Source organism: Furipterus horrens, unplaced genomic scaffold (genome assembly GCF_987537825.1).
Source record: "Furipterus horrens unplaced genomic scaffold, mFurHor1.1.pri manual_scaffold_3, whole genome shotgun sequence".
NCBI classification, from domain to species: Eukaryota; Metazoa; Chordata; class Mammalia; order Chiroptera; family Furipteridae; genus Furipterus; species Furipterus horrens.
Window position 1 is genome coordinate 37,623,570 of NW_028327173.1, and position 22,296 is coordinate 37,645,865.

Sequence of the window (22,296 nt, forward strand, 5' to 3'; positions counted from 1 at the left end):
CATTCCAGACAGCCCAGTGTTGACCACCAGTTCTCACAGAAAGCTCCTCCTTGGCCTCCTGTAAGCCTGCTGCACGCCAGGGCACAGGAACAGAGCTGGGCTGTGCAGAGGTTCACAGGGGTGAGGGAATCACTTCCCTCACTGGGGTGACCCTGAGATGGGACAGGGCAGTCTGAACCTCCGGTACAAGGGAAGGATGGTGTGCAATGACCAAGATATGAGGGTACTGCACTGAGAAGGCTAAGCCCTCAGATGTGAGAAAGAAGAAAAATAGCAGCTCATATACGGGACTGCAAGCACGTGCCCTGCACACCTTGGGACCTGCTAGAGAGGTGCTCTGAGGCTGTCCCACGGGCTGCTGAAGCAGGCCTGGGCCTCTCCTACAGCAGCATGGGGCAGGTGCGCCAGCGTCTACCCAGGGAACGGACACATCCCAGCGGCATCTGCACGCTCATGTGGCTGCCTACCCGAGTCAGCTGCCAGGCTGGTGGGGGCTCAGCTGGGGTGTGATGATCCTCCTCTCCTAAGTCTAGCTGAACCTCTCTAGTTACCACCCATCTAGCCACCCTTGCTTGGAACAGCAATGCTCTATACACAGCATCAAACCTCAGCCAGGGAGGCAGGTAAGAAAGAGGCTGGCTTTGCAAGACTCTGTGGCAAGTCAATGACCCCCTAAGTGTCCTTCTCATTGCCCTCGGGCAGGAGGCCAGGGAGCCTGAGCAAGTTCTGCTGCCTCTGCTTCCTTCACATGCCCTGGGGAAGGGCCGAGCTAACTGGGTGACTGGAGGCTCTGGTTTGACTGACAGCCCCAAACGGGCACTCTCCAAGAAACCCTCAGGGGCAATACCTGTGAAAGGGGCACATCCCCCCTTGGAGGATGAAATTTCTTGAGTTCACAGGAAACTAGAAAAGCAGTGTCATTTTCTGAAGGGGGTGGCAGGAGGTTGAGAAGACTGGTTTGTAATATCAGATACAGATAACGATTTATTCTCTATTTGCTCTCTTGGGTACATACTCATGGTTAATTGATAAAAAGAAACAGTTTCCTCCAGTGTCCCTTAATGGCTGAAGGAAGGGCCACCATATGATAAGGAAGCATCTGTTCTCTCCCTGGAGCAGAGGCCAATTCAGGCCAAGGAGAGCCCTGGATGGGCAGGAGGAGAAGTTGCTGCTGGGCGCATGCATGCGATGGCAAAAGGAGACTCACTCCGTGACTGGTTAAAAACAGACGTGCACAACTATGAGAGCTGCATGGACAGGGGAGGTGCACGCTGCACTGGCCCAGGAACTGGCGCAGGACCCGAGCCCAGTTCACTGGGACTCACTCCTCCACTCTGACCTTCTGTTTCCTCATCTGTGATCAATCCATGGGCCCTCCTTGCTCAAAAAGCCAAGTCTCTAAGGCTTCTTGTCCAAATTTGTCCCCTCGTGTCAGAGAAAAGAGGAAAGAAAGGACTTCTGAAGAAGAAAAAAAAAGTAAGTGGAAACCTGATAGGCAATTTAACTTGAAAACTGGAGGCTCCCGGTTGTGAGCAGCCCTCCGTGTGCCTGTTCCGTCTCACTCGGGCTTTCTTGCGGAGCCTTGAGAACGGAAGTAATCACGCTTGGGGAACATGGATCTAGTTAGTGACTGAACTCCCAGCTCCCACGGCACCGAGCACTAGATGCACGGCTGTTGCTGTCAGGTTTTTTAAGGGCTTCTGAAAGGGCACTCAAAAAATTACGTATAAAAAATATTTTGGCAAAAAGGACACTTCCTTGACGTTTCTTCCAAGTTTAAAGTTGTCTATCCCCAAGAGAGGATATTCATCAGTACCTCACCAAGCTCCCCTCCTGCCTCTGGATGGGCTGAATTGGGGAGCAGCAGGGGGGCCAATTCTCCAGACCACCTAGAATTGCCAACCCTAATGGGCCAACATAAGGCACACAACCCTAGGCGGAAAGCCCTCCCCTAAGCAGACCACTCTTCTAATTACGTGAACAAATCCTTTCTTGTTTGGAGTTGGGTCTGGGAAGAAGGCAAACATTGCTGAAAAACTCCCAAATGTCCTGCTCTGCTGCCTTGCAGGCTCCTGATCTAAGCATTCCTATGGGCCATTTCTCCCCTTAATAGCAGGATTCTATTTACCAGCCTTGGCAATTCTCAAAAGCTTCCAGGAAAAAATGCACGTTGTCAATTAACTTCATTAAGGAGGAAGACCCTTTTCCAAGAAGGGGCTGAAGGGAGGGGCCAGGGTATTACCACCTTCTCTAGTATAGCTGAAGCCCTGCATTCCCACCCTGGCTGCTTCTGCTGCTGCCCTCCAAGCTCCAGAACTGTGGCCCAAGCCTCCCAGGAGAGGCAGGTGAAATGCTGACAGAGCTGCACCATCTGCACCTAGTGGACACAGGGCCTGCTCTGGGGACCTGCTTGGAAAGCTACCTTGTTAAAACCTGTCCCTCCACTTCCCAGTACCTTCCCCACTTTTTTGATGGGAGTCAAAGTTCAACTGGGGTCAAGGGTAGCCAACTGAGGGAAGAGAGAACATGAAAAGGTACAGTACCTGGTTTCCCATTCTGATCGGGGGCCTGGGGCCGCCTGCGTATCGCGGTGACATAAAAGGCTGCAATTACAGGGAATTAGTTCAATGACAGCCTGCGCTCCCCGCACAGCGACAAACACAAATGCACTCCACTCCACAAAGTCCAGTTTTGTTTCAACTAATGATCTTTTAAACTCTCTTTCTCCTGGTGGCCTCTTCCCTCTGGGCAAAAGTCCCCTTGGGCAGAGGAAACAATAGATGCCCCAACACGGGACACTCCAACTCTGCATCTGTATCTGTTCAGGGAGATCGACTCTGGGTGATGGGGCAGCAGGTGGGACTTGCCACAGGACAGGAAGAGCAGTGACATCAGCATGGGGCTAAGGAGGAAAACCTCTGCTCTTGGGAAGGGCAAATAAAAGAATCAGAAAGGGGACCTACACATACAATGTTCAGGGTGTGCAGACAAAGCTGGACACACGCGCACACACACAGAAACCACTGACAAAGGGGGCGGGGCAGGGGAGCAAGGATTTGAGGGGGCACACAATGAAAATGGTAAGGGGAGAGCGGGCTCCCTAACATAATGCAGGGAATGGGCAGAAAAGCTTTCTCAGCAGCGAGAGTGCACAAAGAAAAGCCTAGGGATGCAGCTTCGGTTACAAACAAATGGTTAACCAAACTCAAAAAACCAAACCAAAAGTGAGAGAGGAAAAAACAAAAACGCAAAGGCCGCTGACAAGGTCACAGAAATGTTTTTCTTTTGGTTTCATATCCAAGCTGGGTGTGATGTCCAAGGAATGAAGACTCTCTTTAGAAAACAATATATATATATTGTTTTTTGTTTTTTTTTTCCCCCAAAACACTTCCTTTGTCAATCAAGACTTGAAGGCAATGGTGAGAGCACGTTTTGATTTTTGTTTTTCCTCTGCTGGCTCTGTCCTCCTGGTGCCCCGTGCCCCCCGGCGGGCGGGCGAGCCAAGTGCGTTACCTGACTGTGGGGTCCCATCATGCTGCTGGGATTGTGGGGTGGAGGCTGTGCGTGCGGCGAGGGCTGTGACCCCGGAGGACCCTGTGAGGCCAGACAGTAGAGGCAGGTTATAGATCACAGCACATGGAGAAGCGCAGAAGCTTAAAAGAACAAAAATTAAACCAAAACGGAGGGTGGGCGGCGGACGTGCGGGCGGCGGGCTCTGGTTGGCAGGGAGGTGTGAGCTGCTGCCTAGGTCACCGGCTCATCAGAAGACGGCGAGCGGGAGGGAGAGAAGCTGATGAATACCTCTGTGAGGATTTATAGGAATGAAAAGTCAAATCGAGCTCCTTCGTCAAAGCACACAGGAGCGGAGGCCCAGGCATTGACTGGTGGTGCTGGAGCAGAGTTTGCCATGTTAAATACATTGGTTGACATGGACTCAGAGAACACAGTATGCACAGAAACAGACCCACTCTGCATGGCGTGTAAGAGGCCCTGCCCCCAAGGAGCTTCCGGTCCGGGAGGACAGATACAGGTCGCAGGTAGCTAGAGACCAGTCTACTGATGGCTGAATGAGAACAGACAGGAGGAGCAGGGTGGTGCCAGAGATTGAACAAATGAGCAAACGAGAGGAAGAGACGGTACGGAGCACCCACTCAGTGCAGTGCATCAATTCACCTTCACTTGAAAGTGGCCCCCTGAGGTGGGGTTTCTCATTCCTATTTTTCTCAAGGGATGAAGGGACGAAGGGACTTGGCTACAGCCACACAACTGGAGATGGAGCGGACTAGGGGGATGAGGCTGTAAGACCCTGACTGCCGTGCTGGGTGGGTGGGCACAGGGGCTGGGCTTTCCTTTCCATTCCAGGCAATGGTGAGCCATCCACAGTTCCAAGCTGCCCTCCAAAGCCCTGCGCAATGCTGAGCATTAAAATCCCCGCAGAAAAAAATGGACAGATAAATTCACTTAAACCAGGGGACTGGTCAAACTTTGGGTTGCAATCTATTCGTGGATGGCGAAATCAATTTTGGGGTTGCAACCATTTTTTTAAAAACCTGGAAAAGAATTTTTAAAATATACTAGAAAATATCAGAGAGCTTTGTGTGTTTTAAAGCAAGTATTTTTCACTATCCTCTATTTGTGTGTGTGTGTGTGTATGTGTCCTGGGTCACAATGTCAAATGCATTTCCTACTTCAGGGCACAGTCTAAAAGCACAAAAAGCCTGTCTTGGAGGTACCTCCCTGCCCACCCAGGGCATTCAGAGCTGGACACTGGTGCTGGTGCTGGTGCTAAGGAGCCCTTCCTAACTCCCTCTTCTCCACCTATGACTGTTGTTACCTTCGGAAGTTTTGCCTTTGAGAAAATTTCAAAACACGCATGGGAATGGGTGTAGTTATATTTAAAAAGACAAGGAGAGAGAATCTTTGAGAGACGCAAGAAGGGTTTTCTTCCCCAGCCTTCTTCTGCCTGCCTCAGAGCCAGGCTGCCGGCCTCCTCCCACCTGCTCAGGAAGTACTGCCCAGAGCGGAGGAGGGGCTGCAGGGGTGGGCCTGAGCTGGTGGGCAGGAAGATCCAGAGAACAGGTGAGCAAAGAAAGACAGAGGGGGCCATTCAGGAGCCCTGGGGTGCCACTAAAGACAGGCCTGGAGTTTGTCCCCAAGCCTGGGGCTGCTCACTTCCGGAAAGCTCCGTGGAGCAGATGTTCCCCTACCTGCCACGCTACTAATTTCAACAAGTGTGTGTCTTTCTAGCGGCTGCCAGCAACGGCATGGTTTGTTACCATGAGCAATTTTCTTAATTAACAGACATTAATTAGCCATTTAGCAATTTTGCAAGCATTTGTTTAGCGGCTTTCCTAAACATGAATACCACTGTGATAATGGCACTGATTAGAGGGTCCCCTAATTAACAGTACAGGGAAGGAAAATTGAAATCACATAAATTAAAAAGGAAGGGGAAGTTAATGAAGGCGGGACATATTTGCACCTGCAAGTCTTTTGTACCATAAAACTTGGGTGCAATGTAAACAAAATAAGATAATTTGAAGCCAACCCCTAGAAAAGGAAAAATAAAAAAAAAAAAACAGACAAGGAGAGTTCAAGGGTAAAGTCCAGCTGCCAAGAGGGGGCAAAAAGGCCTTCTGTTGGTTCCTCAGCTCCTGGCAAGAAGGGACCTCCTCCCTCCTCATCCTCCATCGCCCACCCCGGCAGCATGGCTTTTCCCAGGTCCCTCCCACCTGTGTGCCCCATTAGCCAGGAGATCAGTCGTGGCTGACTCCATGATTGATCATAGGAAACATGAACAAAGCTGGCCTCAACAGATGGCAGTCCTTTCTAGGGGTCAACCCTCAACCTGAGTCTGCAGAGCTCAGCTCTCGCTTAGACCCTCCGAAGCTCAGGAGGCAGGCTCTGGCTCCCCCTCAGAGGCTCCCTGTCAGCCTCTGGTCCCTGCATGAGTGGACATGACACAAGTTTGCCTCAACGCAGCTGCCTCAAGACAAAGGCCTGGTGAGTAGTAAGCACCCAGGGCATGACCGGTCATTGGGCCCCAGGCCAGCCTGTGGGGGGCAGTGGGGAGTGGGCTGTTAAGTCTGGGGAGGGAGCAGCAGCTCAGAAGTCTCTGCTCTGACTTGGAGCTAAGGTTCAGAATACTGAGGGCAAGGGAACCCTGGCCCAGATCAGCCAGTCACCTAATGAGAAAACCCCATCACAACCCCAGCACACCACAGGGTCACAGGGGAGTGGAGATGGGCGCACAGCTGAGGGGCACAGAGTATTAGGCTAGATCGGGGGGGGGGGGGGTCCTTACTACCTATTTCTTGGGTGGTCCTGATATATCCTGCCACCCAATGTCCTTCCTTCACTTATAGGGGAGAAAGAAGAGGCCTATTACAGTGGTGTGATGTCCAAGGCCACTGAGAACAGATGGTGGCAGCGCCACATTTCCTAACTCCAGCCCAGGGCTCTCTTCATGACACCACATCCCCATTCATTTTCTTTTCTTTTAAAGATTTAATTTATTTATTTTTAGAGATGGGAAGGGAGGGAGAAAGAGAGGGAGAGAAATATTGATGTGTGAGAGATACACCAACCGGCTGCTTCTCACACATTCCCAAGCGGGGACCTGGCCAGCAACCCAGGCATGTGCCCTGACTGGGAATCGAACTGGTGAGCTTTTGGTTTGCAGGCTGGCACTCAATCCATTGATCCACAACCAGCCAGGGGCCCATTCATTTTAGATAAAGTAACAGGGTGTGGAAAGACCTGGGTTCAAATCCTGACTCTGCCATTGATTGGACTTCTGTTCTCTCATCAGTGAAATAGGGACAATTATAGCAATAATGATGGAGCCACACATCCCACATGGTGAACGTGGCCCTGACCTGCATTAGCACATGTAATCCTCCACTCCTCACAGTAAGGGCTCCCAATTGCTCCATTTTACAGCCAAGGAACTGAGGCTTAGGAAGTGAAGCCAGTTTCCCAGGGCTGCATGGCTATTAAATGGTAGAGTCAGGCCTCAGGGTGTGGTTCTAAAGCCCCTGCGGATCTTGGCTGGCCTACCATCCCACAAGCACTACAGAGTGCGAGGAGCAAAGAGGCTGAAGACTAAGATTAGTGGGTACATCTAGTCACTCACCCACATACATATCACAGTCAGCCCCACGTTGGGGGGTGCGGGTCGAGGTGCATGAGGCTCTTCTAGCCTCTAAAAGCTTCCAGACTAGTTGAGAAAAAACAAGCTCAGGAGAAGGTGACAAGTAAACAGAGGCACAGAGTGGCCACAGAACGTTAGCCATCAGGTAGCTGGGATGAGAGCCCAGAAGTCATAACTCTTTCCATTGTAAGTCACCCTCCCCAGAGCCAAGGGGGTAGGGTGGTGGGGGTGGGAGAACCCAACTCTGGAAATCCCTCTACTGAGTCTAGAAAGAGGAAGCAGGGAATGTGCCCACTTACTGGGCCTTCACTCAGACCCGGACCCTGTTAATGAACTTGCCATTCTGTCTCAGACATTTCTAAGACCTCTGACCGGAGATACATAATCCCTGCACTTCCTTTTTATTCTTTTTCCTGTAATTTCAGCATTGGGTAGTGTTACATCTAGCGGCTTCTGAGGAGGCTCTGTGGTGGGTGTGACCGAGGCACACACTGGACCGTTCCACTAAAACTCTGAAGCCTGGACACAGAGTTAAGTGAAAGAGCCTTTGCCATGCACTGACGTGGTGAGGAGCGAGCATTCTCACTGTACACGGGATCTTAGGTCTCCGTGGAAAAGCATTGCAGAGCAGTCAGTCAGCAGGACCCACCTATGCCTCCCGGTCACATCTTGGTTGAGTCCCTGTATTTCATATGAAGCCATCTTCGATAGATGGGCTTGTGGTATTATGAGGAAGGCTTCACGGTTTCACAGACATACTGTGAGTCAGGTTTCCTCATAAGGAAATTGGGGACAGTGTACAAATATTGCTGGGCAAGTGGTACAGGCATACAGAAGGGTCCCCCATCATCCACAGTCCCCCATGCCTCATGCTCCAGTTGCCACTTACTGTCCATTTTCCAGGGAGAGTGGGAGCTGGACTCGCCCTGTTGAAAGCCCACATATTCTCCTTGGTGAAGCCTGTCCTGCTACCCACTCAGGTGCTCTCTGAATACCAGGCATCCACTTCAGACAGTCTGCCTTATCTGTGGGTAACTTGTGGGCTCCTCAAGGGCAACGACACTGCCTTGCACCCCACATGGACATCAGGGCAGGGCCTGGAGAGGACATCGAGGCTCAGTCCACAGGCAGCCACCCGCAGCCATGGTCAACAGCCCCTGGGTGGGTACATGTGACAACTCCGGGTTCAAGGAACCAGAAAAAGTTACAGGGTGGCCAAGTTGGTCCTCTGAGCTAGACTCTGGGGGATGAGAAAGAACAGCTTCTTAAAATTAAAAATCTGAAAAAAATTTAAAAACCTGCACTGATTTCTTTTAAAGAAGTAATAAAAGCTATGTGCTAAGTTTAGTATTTCCAAAGCTCACTGCTCCTTCACTGAATGCCACCCCACACTCCCCAAAGCTGCTCTGACCTGCTTAGAAATCACAGACTCTCAGAGAAACAGAGGTTTTCTGGGTGCAGAGGCAAGCCTGAAAGGGAGCACGCACAAGGACAGTGGCAACAGTGTGGGCCTTGAAAAGTCAAAGCACTGGAGTGGGAGTCCCGTCTTATAACCCTGGGTCTTGGGCTTCTCAACTGTGAGATGGGCAAGGGGTCCGGCTGAGACCCGCGCCACAGGACAGCTGTGAGAGCACTCTGTACACTGCCCAGTGATACCCAAACAGAAGGCAGCTCAGTTCCCATTTAGGCCAAGTGTGTCTTTCATCTTTGCAGAAGGCCTTTGGGGAAGGGGATGTGAAGTTTCAGTTGCTCGGAAACAACACGCCCCACACATCCCCATTCCTCCCACCTCCTGAGGATACTGGCCACTGGTCTGGCAAGGCTGATGGGGTGGGTTTTATCAACTGGCAGCGGGAGATGGACGACTTGCATTACTGGTGGCCTCTGTAACCTGTCTGTTGGGCGTGTCACTTTAATGAATATAAAATTACATTGATTACATACATGGTGAAAGGCATACGACAGACAATCCAATTTGCTCCTTGGACATGAATGGTGATGGAAAATGTTATAAACCCATTCTGGGGAGAGGGCCAAGGGTGTGCTCCCTCCCTTCAACATGCAGCTCATCCAAGGAAAAGTTAATTTTCTCATTTCAACCCATGGGAACAACTCAGCAGTGGCTCGGACAGTTGTCTTCCTATCCTGCTTCTATCTGTCCCCTCAGGGGACAAGGTTTCTGTGTATGTATGTGGGGGGTACAGGCCGGAGTTAAAGCTGAGGGCGGAAGGAGCCTGAGCCATCTTCATGCCCACCCAACACAAGTCTGACACATGCCCAGCAGGTCCTCGGGGGGCTAAGCCACACCCAACTGTGAAGCAATCACCAGGGCTGTAGCATGACAGGGAGCTCAGAGTCAGGGGGCTCCTGGTTGCCTAGAAGAAGGCCCACAATAATCATGACCCTCTACAGACACTAGATAAGTGGAATGGGTTTTGCCAGGGAGAAGTCTGGCAAGTGGTGGTGGCCCATATTCCTGGGACGGTGGGGAAGTCACCAATTAGAGAGTGCAGGACAGTACAAACTGTCTGCCCCTTGGAGATACTTCTGTGTAACATCAGGAATCTTCACAGGCACTGAGGTTCACTCTGAGCAAAGATCAGCAAAGACTCATTGTTTTCCGTCTGAGCAAAGGCCCTCTCTCCCCACAACTCTCTGAGGCAGGGCAGCGCTGAGAAGCCAGGGAGCTGGGCAAGCAAGAGTTCCGCATACTTGTGACTCTGGCTTCCTGGGATGGGCCCTCAAGACACCTGCAGGAGGCACTCAGCAAACATTTGGCTCAAGAGGTGGTGAGGCATGCTTGCCGCACAGCGACAAAGACACAGAATCATCAGGCCACAGGTTTTAAAACAAAGGGAGGAAACATGGCAAATGAAAGTATGGCGGCATCCAAGACCTAACGAGGAGCTCTTCCACACACTGCTCCCTGCCTCTTCCCCCAGCCCTGCGCACAGAAGGGAAGACTGAGCCCCACTAATCCTAGGTCCAGACTCGGTTCCCTGCACCACACTGCACATCCGGACTGGAGGCAGGGGCCAGTTGCAGCACGAGGACCCCAAGAGCACAGCCACATGTTGAGCTACAGTAAGAGGTGGCAAACTATAACTCTGGGCCAAATCTGGCCCGCCACTTGTTTTTGTAAATAAAGTTTCTATTTTAAATTCTCACCCAGGAAGATGTTTATTGATCTTAGAGAGAGAAGGGTGGGGGTGGGGGTGGAGAGATTGGTTACCTCCCATACACGCACTGACCAGAGATTGAATCTACAACCTTTTGGTGTACGGGATGATGCTCCAACCAACTGAGCCACCCAGACAGGGCTGTAAATAAAGTTTTATTGGAACACAGACGCATTCAGTCATGTACCATCCACAGCTGGTTTCAGAACAGGATGGCAGAGTTGAGTGGTTATGACAAGAGACCAGATGGCACACAAAGCCTAAAATATTTACTATCTGGCCCTTCACAGGAAGTTTGCCAACACTTGAACTAGGTAAAGGTTTTTAAGACTAAAGAGGGGAAAAAAATGAAGTCTTTTTAAATTCTCAAGGAAATAAAAGTTCATCTACTTTCTGATTCTTTACCTCATATCTCTCTAATAAGCTAAACAAAGCAAAAATTAACCCCATTTAAAAAGGACTGAAGTCCAGTCACATTATGGTGTTCTTTATCAAAGCCAAGATTTACCCCTTTGAGGACAAGCAGAATGAGTGCCCTACCAGGGGTCAGCAAACCGGAGGTGTGATTCTCCTACCACCACATCATGTTGGCCCATCTCTGAGCCCCAGTTTTCTTGGCCAGGAGTCTTGAACAAAATGATCTTTTAGCATTATCAACACAAAAATTGGCACTCACGTCCAGCTGGCCAGTCTCGGGGTATCTCCTTATTGACCATCTCCCCAATTTCATTCTTTCCACAATGCTGGGGAACAAGCTCTTCCCTCACTTATCAACACAAAGCATTCTGGGGGCTTGATTCCAGCCCTGAGATCTCTTAGCAGGTGCACGCTCTTTGACCCTCTCCTATGTCAAGGAATTCACAGAGGAAGTCTCTAGGGTCATCTCAGCAAAGAGCTCTACCTTGAATGGCTGTGGTGGGATGGGGATAAGAGAGTTGACTTTGCCTCCAGCTGCTGAATTCTTCAGGCCTTTTTGGAAGACTTCTCTGCATGTGCCTGTGTCCACACAGCTGAGCACTCTTTTCAGGGGCCCAGGAAGAAGCATCAATACCCAGAACACATGGGCAGAACCCGTGTCCATCTAGCAGTGCTTCCAGCTACCAGAACCCTGGGCTGAGTATGCACTAAGCGCTAAAGACACACAAATTAGCAGTACTCTGGCCCTTCTCAAGAGTCCCAGGCTGGTTGGAGAGACCAAGGTATAACTATTACCACAGCAGCACTGCAACAGAGGCAGGTCTCAGGTGTGCTAGGGAGCGAGAAGGCGGCCATTATGTAACAATCACATTTGGGCGGGATAAACAGGCCTCCTCTGACAGGCAGAAGTGGGCAGAGTGCGTGTGGTGCTGGAGGGCCTTACGAACAAGATGGTGACCCTGGGGCTGGGACTGTCAGGCCAAGGAGCAGGGGTGTTAACCTTTGGGAACTTGTACAAACGAATGGCGATCAGATCTATATTGTCTTGGGAGTCACACATTCCTTCTGTTTCTTTTCAAAGATGGTGCTGTGCCTTATCTCAAGTGAGAAATCAAGACTTATGGCCACTGGAAAACCCTGAATTCACAGCTGTCTAGGGTGCTAATTCCCATCTCTTGCTGACTGCATATGGAGTGAGGAAATTTGTTACTGCATGTCTGTGAGTAGCTCCTTCCATCCCTCCTGGGGTTCTCCCACTAAGCCACACCCCAGCCCGTATCAGCTAACCCTCCTTAATGTTAGCAAAGGAGCTGGGAATCAAATGCCCAGATGAGGATTTCCAACACCTGGTCCCAACAAACCATGTGGGTTTCTAGCCAGGATGCAGAGAGCACACCTCTTCCTTCCCATCTGCTTGCTGCAGTGGAGATCTGCTCTGCAGGTGAGTGGGAAGGTGGAGATGAACCCAGGACCCAGAACCATGCCCCTCCCTTGGAACATGTGGGGAGGACACCTACCTTGCCAAGAGAATCAAATTCTACCCCCCAAAAGATGGCCTTTCGCTATGAAAATGGATAGTGCTGCACAGACACATCCCACTCCTGCCCCCCAGGCCTACAGCACCTCTCACCAGCCCTGAGTCTCTGCTGGGAGTCACAACAGCATGGTGATGGTGAGGCCCATGGTAAAAAGGCACTGCCTCATCCACCCAGAGAATTCCTGCTCCGCTTTACTCTCTGCAGACACAGGCATACACACGACCTTCCTACCCTACCCACAACAGACAATTCCAAAGACTAAGAATTCATCATAGTCGACTGGGGAGGGGGGTGGGGGGTGGGGTGGGGGGGGAATGCAGGGCTCTGGAAGCCGCAAACGCAGAATGCCCGAATTCAACCCCAAGTGTCCCCAAGGTTTTCCCCTTTAGTTTTGCAACTATCTGGATAACTGGGTTGTTTAGCAAGCCGACTCTTCCCAGAGAAGCTGCGGAATGCCCCAAGATCTTGTCTTCCTTCCTCAGCTAAAGAGAAGCAACAGGATGGGGCAAGGAAAACCAGAACTCCGGGGAAAAACCGGTTTAAGAAGCCTGCCCAGTTACCTGGGCCGCGGGTGGTAAAGCCTGGCGCTCCTCAAGAGGAAACACGAGGGGCAGCTGTGCGGCGGATGCTGTTGGAAAAGCCCCAGGTTCGTGGGCCAGGAGTGGCCTCCAGTCCGCCAGGAAACTCACTTCCCTCTCCTGTAAAATGGGCTGCCCCACCCCTGCACAGAGCCACGGGACTTAGATACCTGGAGTACTGGCCCTCACCAAGGCGAGGCTACAGATACACCAAGCTGTGCCTTGTGGTCCTCCCTACTTCATGGAATACTTCAGGAACCCTCTCTTTCTTTGACTAAACCTTCCTATTGCCCCATTCCCAGGGAGCTGCCCCAATGCCCAGCAACACATAACCAGTCTTCACGTGAGCCAGTCTCAGGCTGGAAGAATGGCCCTCACCAAGAGGCCCTCAAGGTCCCTCCTGATGTGGGTGCTCTTCAGCAAACTCTGGAGGGGTAGTCTGGCCCTTTAAGTGGTCCCTTTTTTCTTCTACCCCCAAAGCCTTTGATGCCTCAGAGGAGAGAGGACAAGTTTCTTCTGCACCTCCCATGTCTACTCCTGCTAATGCTGTTGCACTTTACAGCTGGAAAATTGGGCCCCAACAGGTAAAGCCACTGCCCCAAAAGAGACTGCAAGTCCCCAAACTCTTAGACCCCTTCCACAACTTCAGAGTAAGTTTCCCCAGATCAGCTACCATAATTAATCTGAGAACAGGGCATGTAGCCAGATCCAACATTTGGGACCTATCACTTCAGGCCTTGAGGGATGGATGGGGAGACTTTGTTAAAGTCTTCTTGAATAAAACTGACTTGAAATTGAAGAATCTTCAAGAAGGAAAGGGGACAATTCTACAGCCCAAAGAAGAGGCCATCGGACATGCTGGAGGGGCAGAAGCTGAGTTTGAGAGCAAGAGCTCTGGCCCTTGTCCCAGGGAGCAGTAGCTGGTCCAACAACGGGGTGAGGGTGGCAGGGGCTAGATCACAAAGAGCTCTGTCTTACCAAGAACCTTGTTTGTTTGTTTGTTTGTTTGTTTGTTTGAATGAAGGGACACCATGACAAGAAGAGCACCTGAGGAAGGGGAATAAGCTATCTCACTAACTTGTAGTTAGCTCAGGCTAGAGTCCGCCCTATACATGCCAGCGCCTGGGAAGGAGCCCGTGTGCAGATTGCTGATCTGCCTTTCATTCCCACCTAGCTGGTAAAGCAGGTGGAGCTGCTCCTGTTTTATAGGTGGGGAAACTGAAACTCAAATAAATGATGCTCAGTTGACACTCACTAGTGACAGGACTCAGGAATATAGGTAAAGACCAAGATTCCTGGGTGGGTGAGCTGGTTTCTGTCAAGCTCACATTAACAAGCCTGTTTCTGGTAGGAACAGAATCACACAGCCAGCTTCCCTGCCTCCCATAAGGTGGACCACGGAACCAGGAATCAAGGTGGCAGACCATTAAGTGAGGTCACATGTTAAAGGGCCAAGTAGGGCCTGTACTTAGTAGGTGCCAAATATGTCAGTCAAATTGGAAAGGTAAACACTAAAAAGCCCGTGAATCTTGAGAACAGACCCTCTCCCACACACCACTGCCACCAAACAAGAAAACTCAGTGGCCCTTGCTCTTGAAAAAGTTGGAAGACCCAGCTCTACCTGGCCTCTAGACTGGAGAAAATAACAGCCTCAGGACACACCTGCTGTGTCTACAACACAGGATCCTGAGTGTCCCCTGTACCAGGCGCCAAGCAGGGCTTCAGAGGCATCATTTCATGGCAGCCTCACAGCTGCCCCAAGAGGTCAGGGCTTATTTCAGCCCCAACTGTCAGGTGAAACAACCGAGATCAGAAAGTTAACTGACTTTCTCCAGGCAACCCATATGCCAATGTTATGGCCACAAGGAAGGAGAGAATGCCTTCGGAGAGAGAGGGCAGGAGAGGGACGGGACACAGAGGAGGCAGATGAGCCAACAGACACACAGGAGCTCCAAGGGCCGGCCGCTGGCATCTGACCACTGATCAACATGGATCCTAAAGCCAATGGGTCATCATTCAGTGGCAGCAACAAACCACTATTGAACACCGTATGCATTTATACAGTCAGCCCTCATTGGAGCTCCAAAAGGAGACATTTCGATTTGTTGAGTAACTGCTTCTCAGCACAGCTGAGAAAACCAGTAATCAGAGAGGCCGGGTAACTTGCTCAGAACACACTGCCAGGAAGTGGTAGCAGACTGTCCTGCTCCAAGGCCCCTGGTCACAGCAACTGCATGTTGTAACACCTCTCTTCAGAGGTCATCTCCTTGGGAGGCCTCTGCCCCCGCTTGGTGCCCTCCTGCTCCTATCCCTGCACTACACACAGAGCTGATATGGTGTCCCCAGGTAGAGGAGCCCCTTGGGAATCCCAGCACCCAGCATGGCCCCTGCCCATGTGCTTACCAAGTCTTATCCCATCATTCCCATCATTCTGGACTCAGTGAGAGACAGGGCTTTCTAGAAGGCAAGTTCACAGAGCCACTGATGGGCCTGGACCCAGGGGCTTACTTTATCCCAAGGCCCTCATTTGGAAGAGGGAACCTGTCAGGGGAAGATCAGCTAAGGAGTTAATTTAGGCAAAACAGCACATAAAGCAGGATCCACACTGTGGATTTCCTGCTGTATCCCCAGCTCCTAGAACACAGCCTCAGTTAGTACCTGGCAATACACAAGAATGCTCCCCGACTCCCAGTTCTGCCCCCTGGCCCTGGGCCCAGCCCGGACTCCCTGAAGACCACTTTCCTTCTGGGGTGGTGTGATCTTATTCAGGGGGTCTCTCCTGATCCACATAATGCCAAGGCATGTTATTACAGGATTCCTCTGGAATTCTCTTCCCCAAACCTCTCTGCTACAAGGGCTGAGGAATTTGACCTTTTTTTTTTTTTAAAGGAGAAAAACCTCAGCATAATTCACAGAGAAGAAAGGTAGGGGCAGAAGCAAAGGAGGGTCTACCCCTTTAGCCAACTATGGACAAAGCAAAAACACAAGGGGGTTCCCCCCACCACCACGAGAGGCAGGAGGATCTTATGGGGGATCAGACACCGCCACTGTGCAGGGCAAGATGATCACCCAGAGAATAGCTCTTAAGCACAGGGGAAAAATTCAATTCTAAGAGGAACCCAAAATAAAAACCCAGGTCCAAAGGGGAAAAGGATAAACCAGCCCAAGCCCTTAATAAATGCGAGGTGAAGGCATCTGCTGACACCAATCCTTGAGTATCAGATCCATAAAAGTCAGAGATCCGGGAGTCAGCTTACAGCTCAGGAGAAGAGGCCCAGAGAGAGGGGCCGCGGCTGCCAGGGTCTCCAGGGGCACAAGGAGCAGAGTAAGAACACAGCCCAGGCCTCCTAGGTCCAAGGGTCCTTCTGAAGATGATCCCCTTCCTTTCACCCAACAGAGAGGAAAGACTTGGGTGGTGGATTTGAGGTGGTGGAGGCAGAGGCAGACAGCCAGGAGCTGGATGCAGCCCCCGCTGGGTTCCTTGGTGTGGGACCGGCTCTGCGTTAGGGGGCAGCCGAGGCCCATGAAGTGGCTGGGTGCTTTGTTACCGAGAAAATCTCCCAGGCACTGACTGCTGATGCATAGCTAACAGGGCGGCGGACATTGATTTATGTTCAACTTTCCATTTCATCAGTGAGAGTTACGGAGCGACATGTGGAGTTCACAGTTTTGGTTTTTTGTGGGTTTTTTTTTTGGGGGGGGGGGCGTTGTATCTCAAATGTGCATACACAAACAGGCCTGCACGTGTGCAGAAGCACACGCACCAGTCAAGGCCGCAACTTTCTTCCCCCTATTTTTAGGAGGGAGGATGAGGGGGCCAGAGGCAGCCTGGCATGTCAGGAGTAACCTTTTGTCCACTGTTGCTAGGAGCCCAGTGCTGGTCATCTGCCTCTTGGGCAGACGTTAGGCACCAGGCTGGCTGCCGGGCAGGGTGGGAACACAGCCTGACCTTTGTGGAGGCGGTGTTGGCAAGAAAAAAAGCCACCCCCCCCCCTGCCTTTCCATACAGACCAGGAATTGTTGGGGAAGGTCCAGAGGCAGGCGGGGGTAAGGGAGTGTGTTACCGGACCAACCCAAACCACAGTGCTTCAGAGTGGCCAGGGGTTTATAAAGCTCTCCTGAGCACCCCTCACTGGACATATGAGCAAAAGAAGGCCCTGAGAGGGGAGGATGGCTTCCCAAGGACACACAGCAGTTTGGCAGCAGGGCTTGCCTCAAACCAGGGCACCCAACTGCCACTGGTTTCATCAGAGTTAACCAGAGGAGGGGCTGCCACCTCAGAAGCGAAGTCAGCCTGGAACGGTGGGATGGGGGGTGGCTGGGGAGAATAGCAGTTGGGGCTCCCCACCTCCTCTCTAATCCTTCTCAGCAGGGGTGACCCTGCCTTCTGTCAGTCTGGAGCCAGACAGCAGGTCTAGGGGCTGTAAGGAGGGGGTGCTTCTGTCCCCACTCACCCCTGATGCAGCACCTCTGTCCTCCCCTCACACACATAGGCCAATGCATCTACCAGATGCCTTCTGCCCACAGAGAAGCAGATAGAGGCCCAGAAAGGGGAGGGGATTTGCTCCCCAAAAGACAGGGTTTGTCAGGAATCTCTAGATCTCACAGCCCCATCCGATCTTCCTTGAGCAACTCTGGCCAATTTGAGCCTCAGTTTCCTCTCATCCGTACAATGGGAATATTAGCAGCTCTCAGGTCCACGTTATAGGATCAAATGAAATCACAGAAGGGGATGCCTTTCTTTCTTTTTCTTTCTTTCTTTCTCTCTCTTTCTTTTTAAATTTTATTTACTGATCTGAGAGAGAAAATAATTTGTTGTTCCATTTATTTATGCATTCATTGGTTGCTTCTTGTCTATGCCCTGACCACAACCGTGGCATACTGAGATGATGCTCTAACCAACTGAGCTACCCAGCCAGGGCCAGGGATGCCTCTTCTAATCTGGACAGTGTTCTACCAGAAACTTTAGGAAGGGTTCAAATAGTTCCGCTTTAGGGCCTGCGAGCTTTAGCTGGGGCTGCCAGAGAGGGCTAGGCTGGACAGCCACAGGACCACACGTGGGGCCCGACAGGGTGGAAGGCAGCTCAGACTCGGCCTCTCAGCAACATAGCCTCCTACCTCAAAGACCTAGCCAGGAAGGGCCAATGCCACCCAGAACCCTGGGCCTCCGTTTGGCTCTGCTTCCTCCCCAGCTCCAACATCTACTGAGGGGCCACCAGCACAGGCCACTACCCCCAGTCACCACCTCATCTCAGGCCCTGGCCACCTCCTGAGGGTACCACAGCCTAGACTCCACACCTCCACACTGGCCAGCCTACAGAGACCCTGGCCCCTCCAGCCACTAGCATTCTTCCTGGGATCATGTCACTCTCCTTCCTAGAAACCTTCCACAGCTCCCCTCTGTCTTTAGGTTCAAGTCCTTTGTATGTCTAAGTCATGGCTCACCTGGATCTTCCCCCCACCGCTGCCACCCCTGTCCAGCCATCCAGACCTCCTGCCATCCATCCCAAACTCGCCTTTTACATCTCATTCTGGTGTCCTGGCACCCTGCCCCCTTTACCCGCAACTGCCTCCAGCTCAGGCCTCAGCTCAAATGTCAGCCTCTGGAGGCAGCTTTCCCAGACAGCCCCCTGGCCAGGCTGGCTGCTCCTTCTGCCAGCCCCCATGGCACTGACCCCTGCATGTAATCACTGACTGCCTGCCTGTCCATGTCTGCCTCCTTTGTCTGCAGTGCTCACCAGGGCTGGATGACTTGGAGGTCACTGTGCCCTCAGAGACCACACCTGGCCCATGGGCTAAGGGATAATCAACCAGCCTGGCCAGGTCTCACAGGGCTTAGCTTCCAGCCTCAGACTCATCATCTGTCAAATGGGGATCCAGATCCCCCATGATCAAATCCTCCCTAGTAGCAGGCTTTGAAAACCATAAAAACAAGGTAGTTTAATTCTTCCCAAGTCCCCCAAGTCCCAGACTTGCCCTGGTCAGCACAGAAGAGTCTCCTGTGACAGAAGGAATGTCAGCTCACTCAGCTACTCACTGGAGAGAAAGGCAGGAAATAGACCGTACTCGGCCCAGCTCTTAGAACTGCCCACACTGCTACATTGGCATGTTCTCCTTCACTGGGCTTTGACCCTCCCTGGAAACACAGCACCCCATTCCAAGGCTCACAGTCCCCAAGGCTCTCTGCTAGGCATCTAGTCTCTGCTTGGTTATGATCAGTACCAAGGAGCTCACTACTTCACTGTTAAATTGGTGAGTGGTAGAATTGTCTTCCCTATAAAGACTCAAATTGGTCTTCCTCTTCTTTTCTCTCAAGGATCTGAGATCTAAGGGCTGAAGCCTCACAGAGGCAGGGCTGAATATCTTCTACATGACAGAACTGACTGTCCAGTAAGTCATCAGAGCCCTCCTGAGGCTGCTTGTCTCCCAGAGAAACGCGAGCTACTTCTGCGGGAGGTAAGAAATGTTCCCTATAATCTCAATAGGAAACATCCAAGATCATGTGTGCTTTTCTCTCCCTTTGATTTTCTGGATCATCCCTCTGGTTCCTGTGCCATACACATCATCTGCTCCTTCTCTCCCCCCATCACTGATGGGAGGATTCTCTGGAGGCAGACCTCAATGTCTTTCCAAGGTAGATGGGCTTAACTGGCAAGAATGAGGATTCACCGGAATGGGGGACACGTCAACCCCTACTGCCCCCATCACAGCAGAAAATATATTTAGAGCAGGATGCACTGAGCTTTTGGCAAAGGGAGCTGGGTCGCCCAGGGCTGTTTTTCCAGAAAAGGCATAGGCCTTTAGTCCTATGACCCCAGCTGGGTCTCTGCAATGCTAGTGTCCATCAATGTTTTCAGCACCTGGGTCCCTGCCTCCACGGAGCCAGTGAAGCTGTTGAGGAGTAACTGTTCTGGAATGTAGACCTGGCCAAGGCGTTATCCAGACCAGGGTACTCCAGTGGCTTCCCCCGCTGCCGATAGAGCCCACACTCCCAAACAAGATCCATCAATAAATGCCGGCAACATCTCCAGCTTCATCTCCTACTGAGCACCACTTCATTCTGGACACTGTCCCAGCCAGGGCTGCGCTGCCACCAGGAAGCCCTCCCTAATCTCCTGTCTGGGCAGGTAGGTCTCTCACTTCCTGCTACAGGGTATGGGTTTACCTTTCAGTCTCTCTGGTAGGCTGGGTGCTCATGTGGGCAGGCTACGGTGAACTCAGTACTGACTTGGAGCCAAGCCTTGTGCCTTCACATCAGAGATGGCCAATGACTGTCACAAACCACAGTCTCATCTGCCTCTGGGCCTTCATTTCACATCTATAAATGAGAAGTCTGGACTAGACTGGGGATGGCAAATACGCAGGACATGAACTACCAATTATGTATCCATGTTGATGGTAAATCTGGCCAGTCAGTATCTGTTAGGCCTGGATACAGCTTCAGAAGCATTCTCAACACAGTGTTCTAAGCAGCCACCACTAACCAATCACAGCTGGCATTTGAATGGAAACAATGGCTATTTTCGAGAAAAGATGACTATAGAGCTTCCGTCTCCTTCCATTTTTTCCCTCCTTTTCTCTAGTTTCTCTTCATCCTCTAGACAATCAGACCTGTACCTAGACCTGGAGCACTAGGAGCAGGAACCAGGAAGCCTGGGTTTAGACTCTTATTACAACCTGAGTTAATAACTTTGGGCAGGCCATCTCCCCAAGTCTCACTTTCTCAATCAGCCACGCCTCCTCTGCAGAAAGAACTGTGATCAAAATGAAAGTAAGCTGCGTGTCTAAAAACACTACATAACTGAAAACAATTATTGGAATTTAAAACAAAACAAGAACAAAAACAGCCTGTACCCAATGCTCCCTTTTCCATGACCCCTGTCCTCCTGCAATTCCCCAGCTCTGGACTTAAAATCCTCATGAGGCAGTGCCTCGCTCTGAACTACCTTAGGACCAAGGAGCTGGGGACCCACCCAGACCAGTGAGCCTGGTCAAAGCCAAGGCAAGTTTGCCAGATGTGCAGCCCAAATGACTTAAGCTGCATGAAAAAAAATGCCACTGCTAGATTATGTAAAATCCATCCGGTTCCAAAGCAGAAAATCCAAGTTGGAAGGGCCTTCAGAGATCATCTGGTCTATCTAGCTTCATCTACTGCTGAGAAAACTGAGTCCAGAGATGGGGAGCAACTTGCCCAAGGTATGTCTGCAGGTGGGGCACTAACAGAGGCACCCCTCAGGTTTTAGTTTTCTGTTCCCCGCCCTCCTCCAGAACCCCATCCCAGACCCTCCAAGCCTGGTCAGGTCTCAAGCTTTGGGGCTGGTTTGGCTCCACTCCTGGTAATGTGAGCAATAAAAATAAACTCAGTTCCAACATTTCCTGGGGCCCTAGTGCACACCAGGTGCTGGGGATACCAAGATTAGGGCAATCTTTTTACAAGGAACACAGAATTAGAATGCCCTTGCTAAGTTCTGCCATGACCCCCAAGAACCCCACAATATTCCTCAACTGTGAATATGGCCAGGCTCCAAAGCACCTCCCTGTCAGCCCTCAACCTGCTGCTACCACACACGATCTCATGCCACAGGACCAGACAGGCACTATCCACCTCAGAAACCCAAACAACAAGTAAAAAAAGAGCAAAGAAACACAAAGCCAGACCTTCTGACCCCAGGAGCAGCCTCACAGCCTGGCAGTCAGAGGCCTGAGGAGGACAGCCCCCTTGTTGCTTCCTGAGGGGCCAGAATGGGGAGGCGGGGTGGGATGGGGGGGACAGCTGCTCTCTCTCACCCACCCTGGCAGCCCTGTTGGCTTCTAAAGTTAGCACCAAGTGGGGGTGGAGTGCTGACCTGAAAGCTGGGCTTGCCACTTCGGCACGGGGTCTGGCCAAAACTGGATCGGCCAACCCCAGCTGGCTCCCCAGTGCAAAGACCCTCCTACAGCAGAGCTGCCTGCCCAGGCCATGGCCAAGCAGGGGAAGTGCAATTATGGGCAGCAGATTAAAACCCTTGATACCATCTCTACTTCCCTTCTAATATCAGAGTGCCCGTCTGTAAGATGGGTGAGGGGCAGGGCCAACAATCAATAGCTAATATTCCTGTTGTGGGCTGGCCTGCTCTGGAAATGGGAAGCCACTAACTCCTGCCAGAAAGATACCCTTTCACCTTAGCAGTGACCCAGTCCTAGTGGTTTAGCATCATGGCCAGGAAAAACTCCATCCACCTTCATCTGACTGATGGGGAAATGATGCTCTGGAGAGGGGGGAGGGCTGTCGGCCAAAGTCACCCAGGAAGCAGAGGCCATGGCACACAGCCCCCTGCTCACTGATTCAGCCAGCTCTTGATGGTTTACCCTAACAGAGGACCAGAGAAGATCTCAAGTCAAGAGGATCTAAAAGTCATCTCTGTGTGATGGTGGCTGGTGGCAGCTAAATA

General features: G+C 51.5%; 1 protein-coding gene across 4 annotated transcripts in view; it reads right to left on the reverse strand.

The window, feature by feature from the left end:
• Positions 1–22,296, reverse strand: part of SSBP3 (single stranded DNA binding protein 3) — a 156,615-nt gene that overhangs the window by 18,132 nt on the left and 116,187 nt on the right. For 2 of the 4 annotated variants that reach the window (XM_090269519.1, XM_090269520.1), the window contains exons 6-7: positions 3,514–3,594; positions 2,544–2,603 (exon numbers count right to left, since the gene is read on the reverse strand). In XM_090269519.1, coding sequence (XP_090125645.1) covers positions 2,544–2,603; positions 3,514–3,594 — 141 coding nt within the window. The remainder of the gene's footprint in view (positions 1–2,543; positions 2,604–3,513; positions 3,595–22,296) is intronic. The other 2 variants (XM_090269521.1, XM_090269522.1) reach the window with 1 other exon arrangement.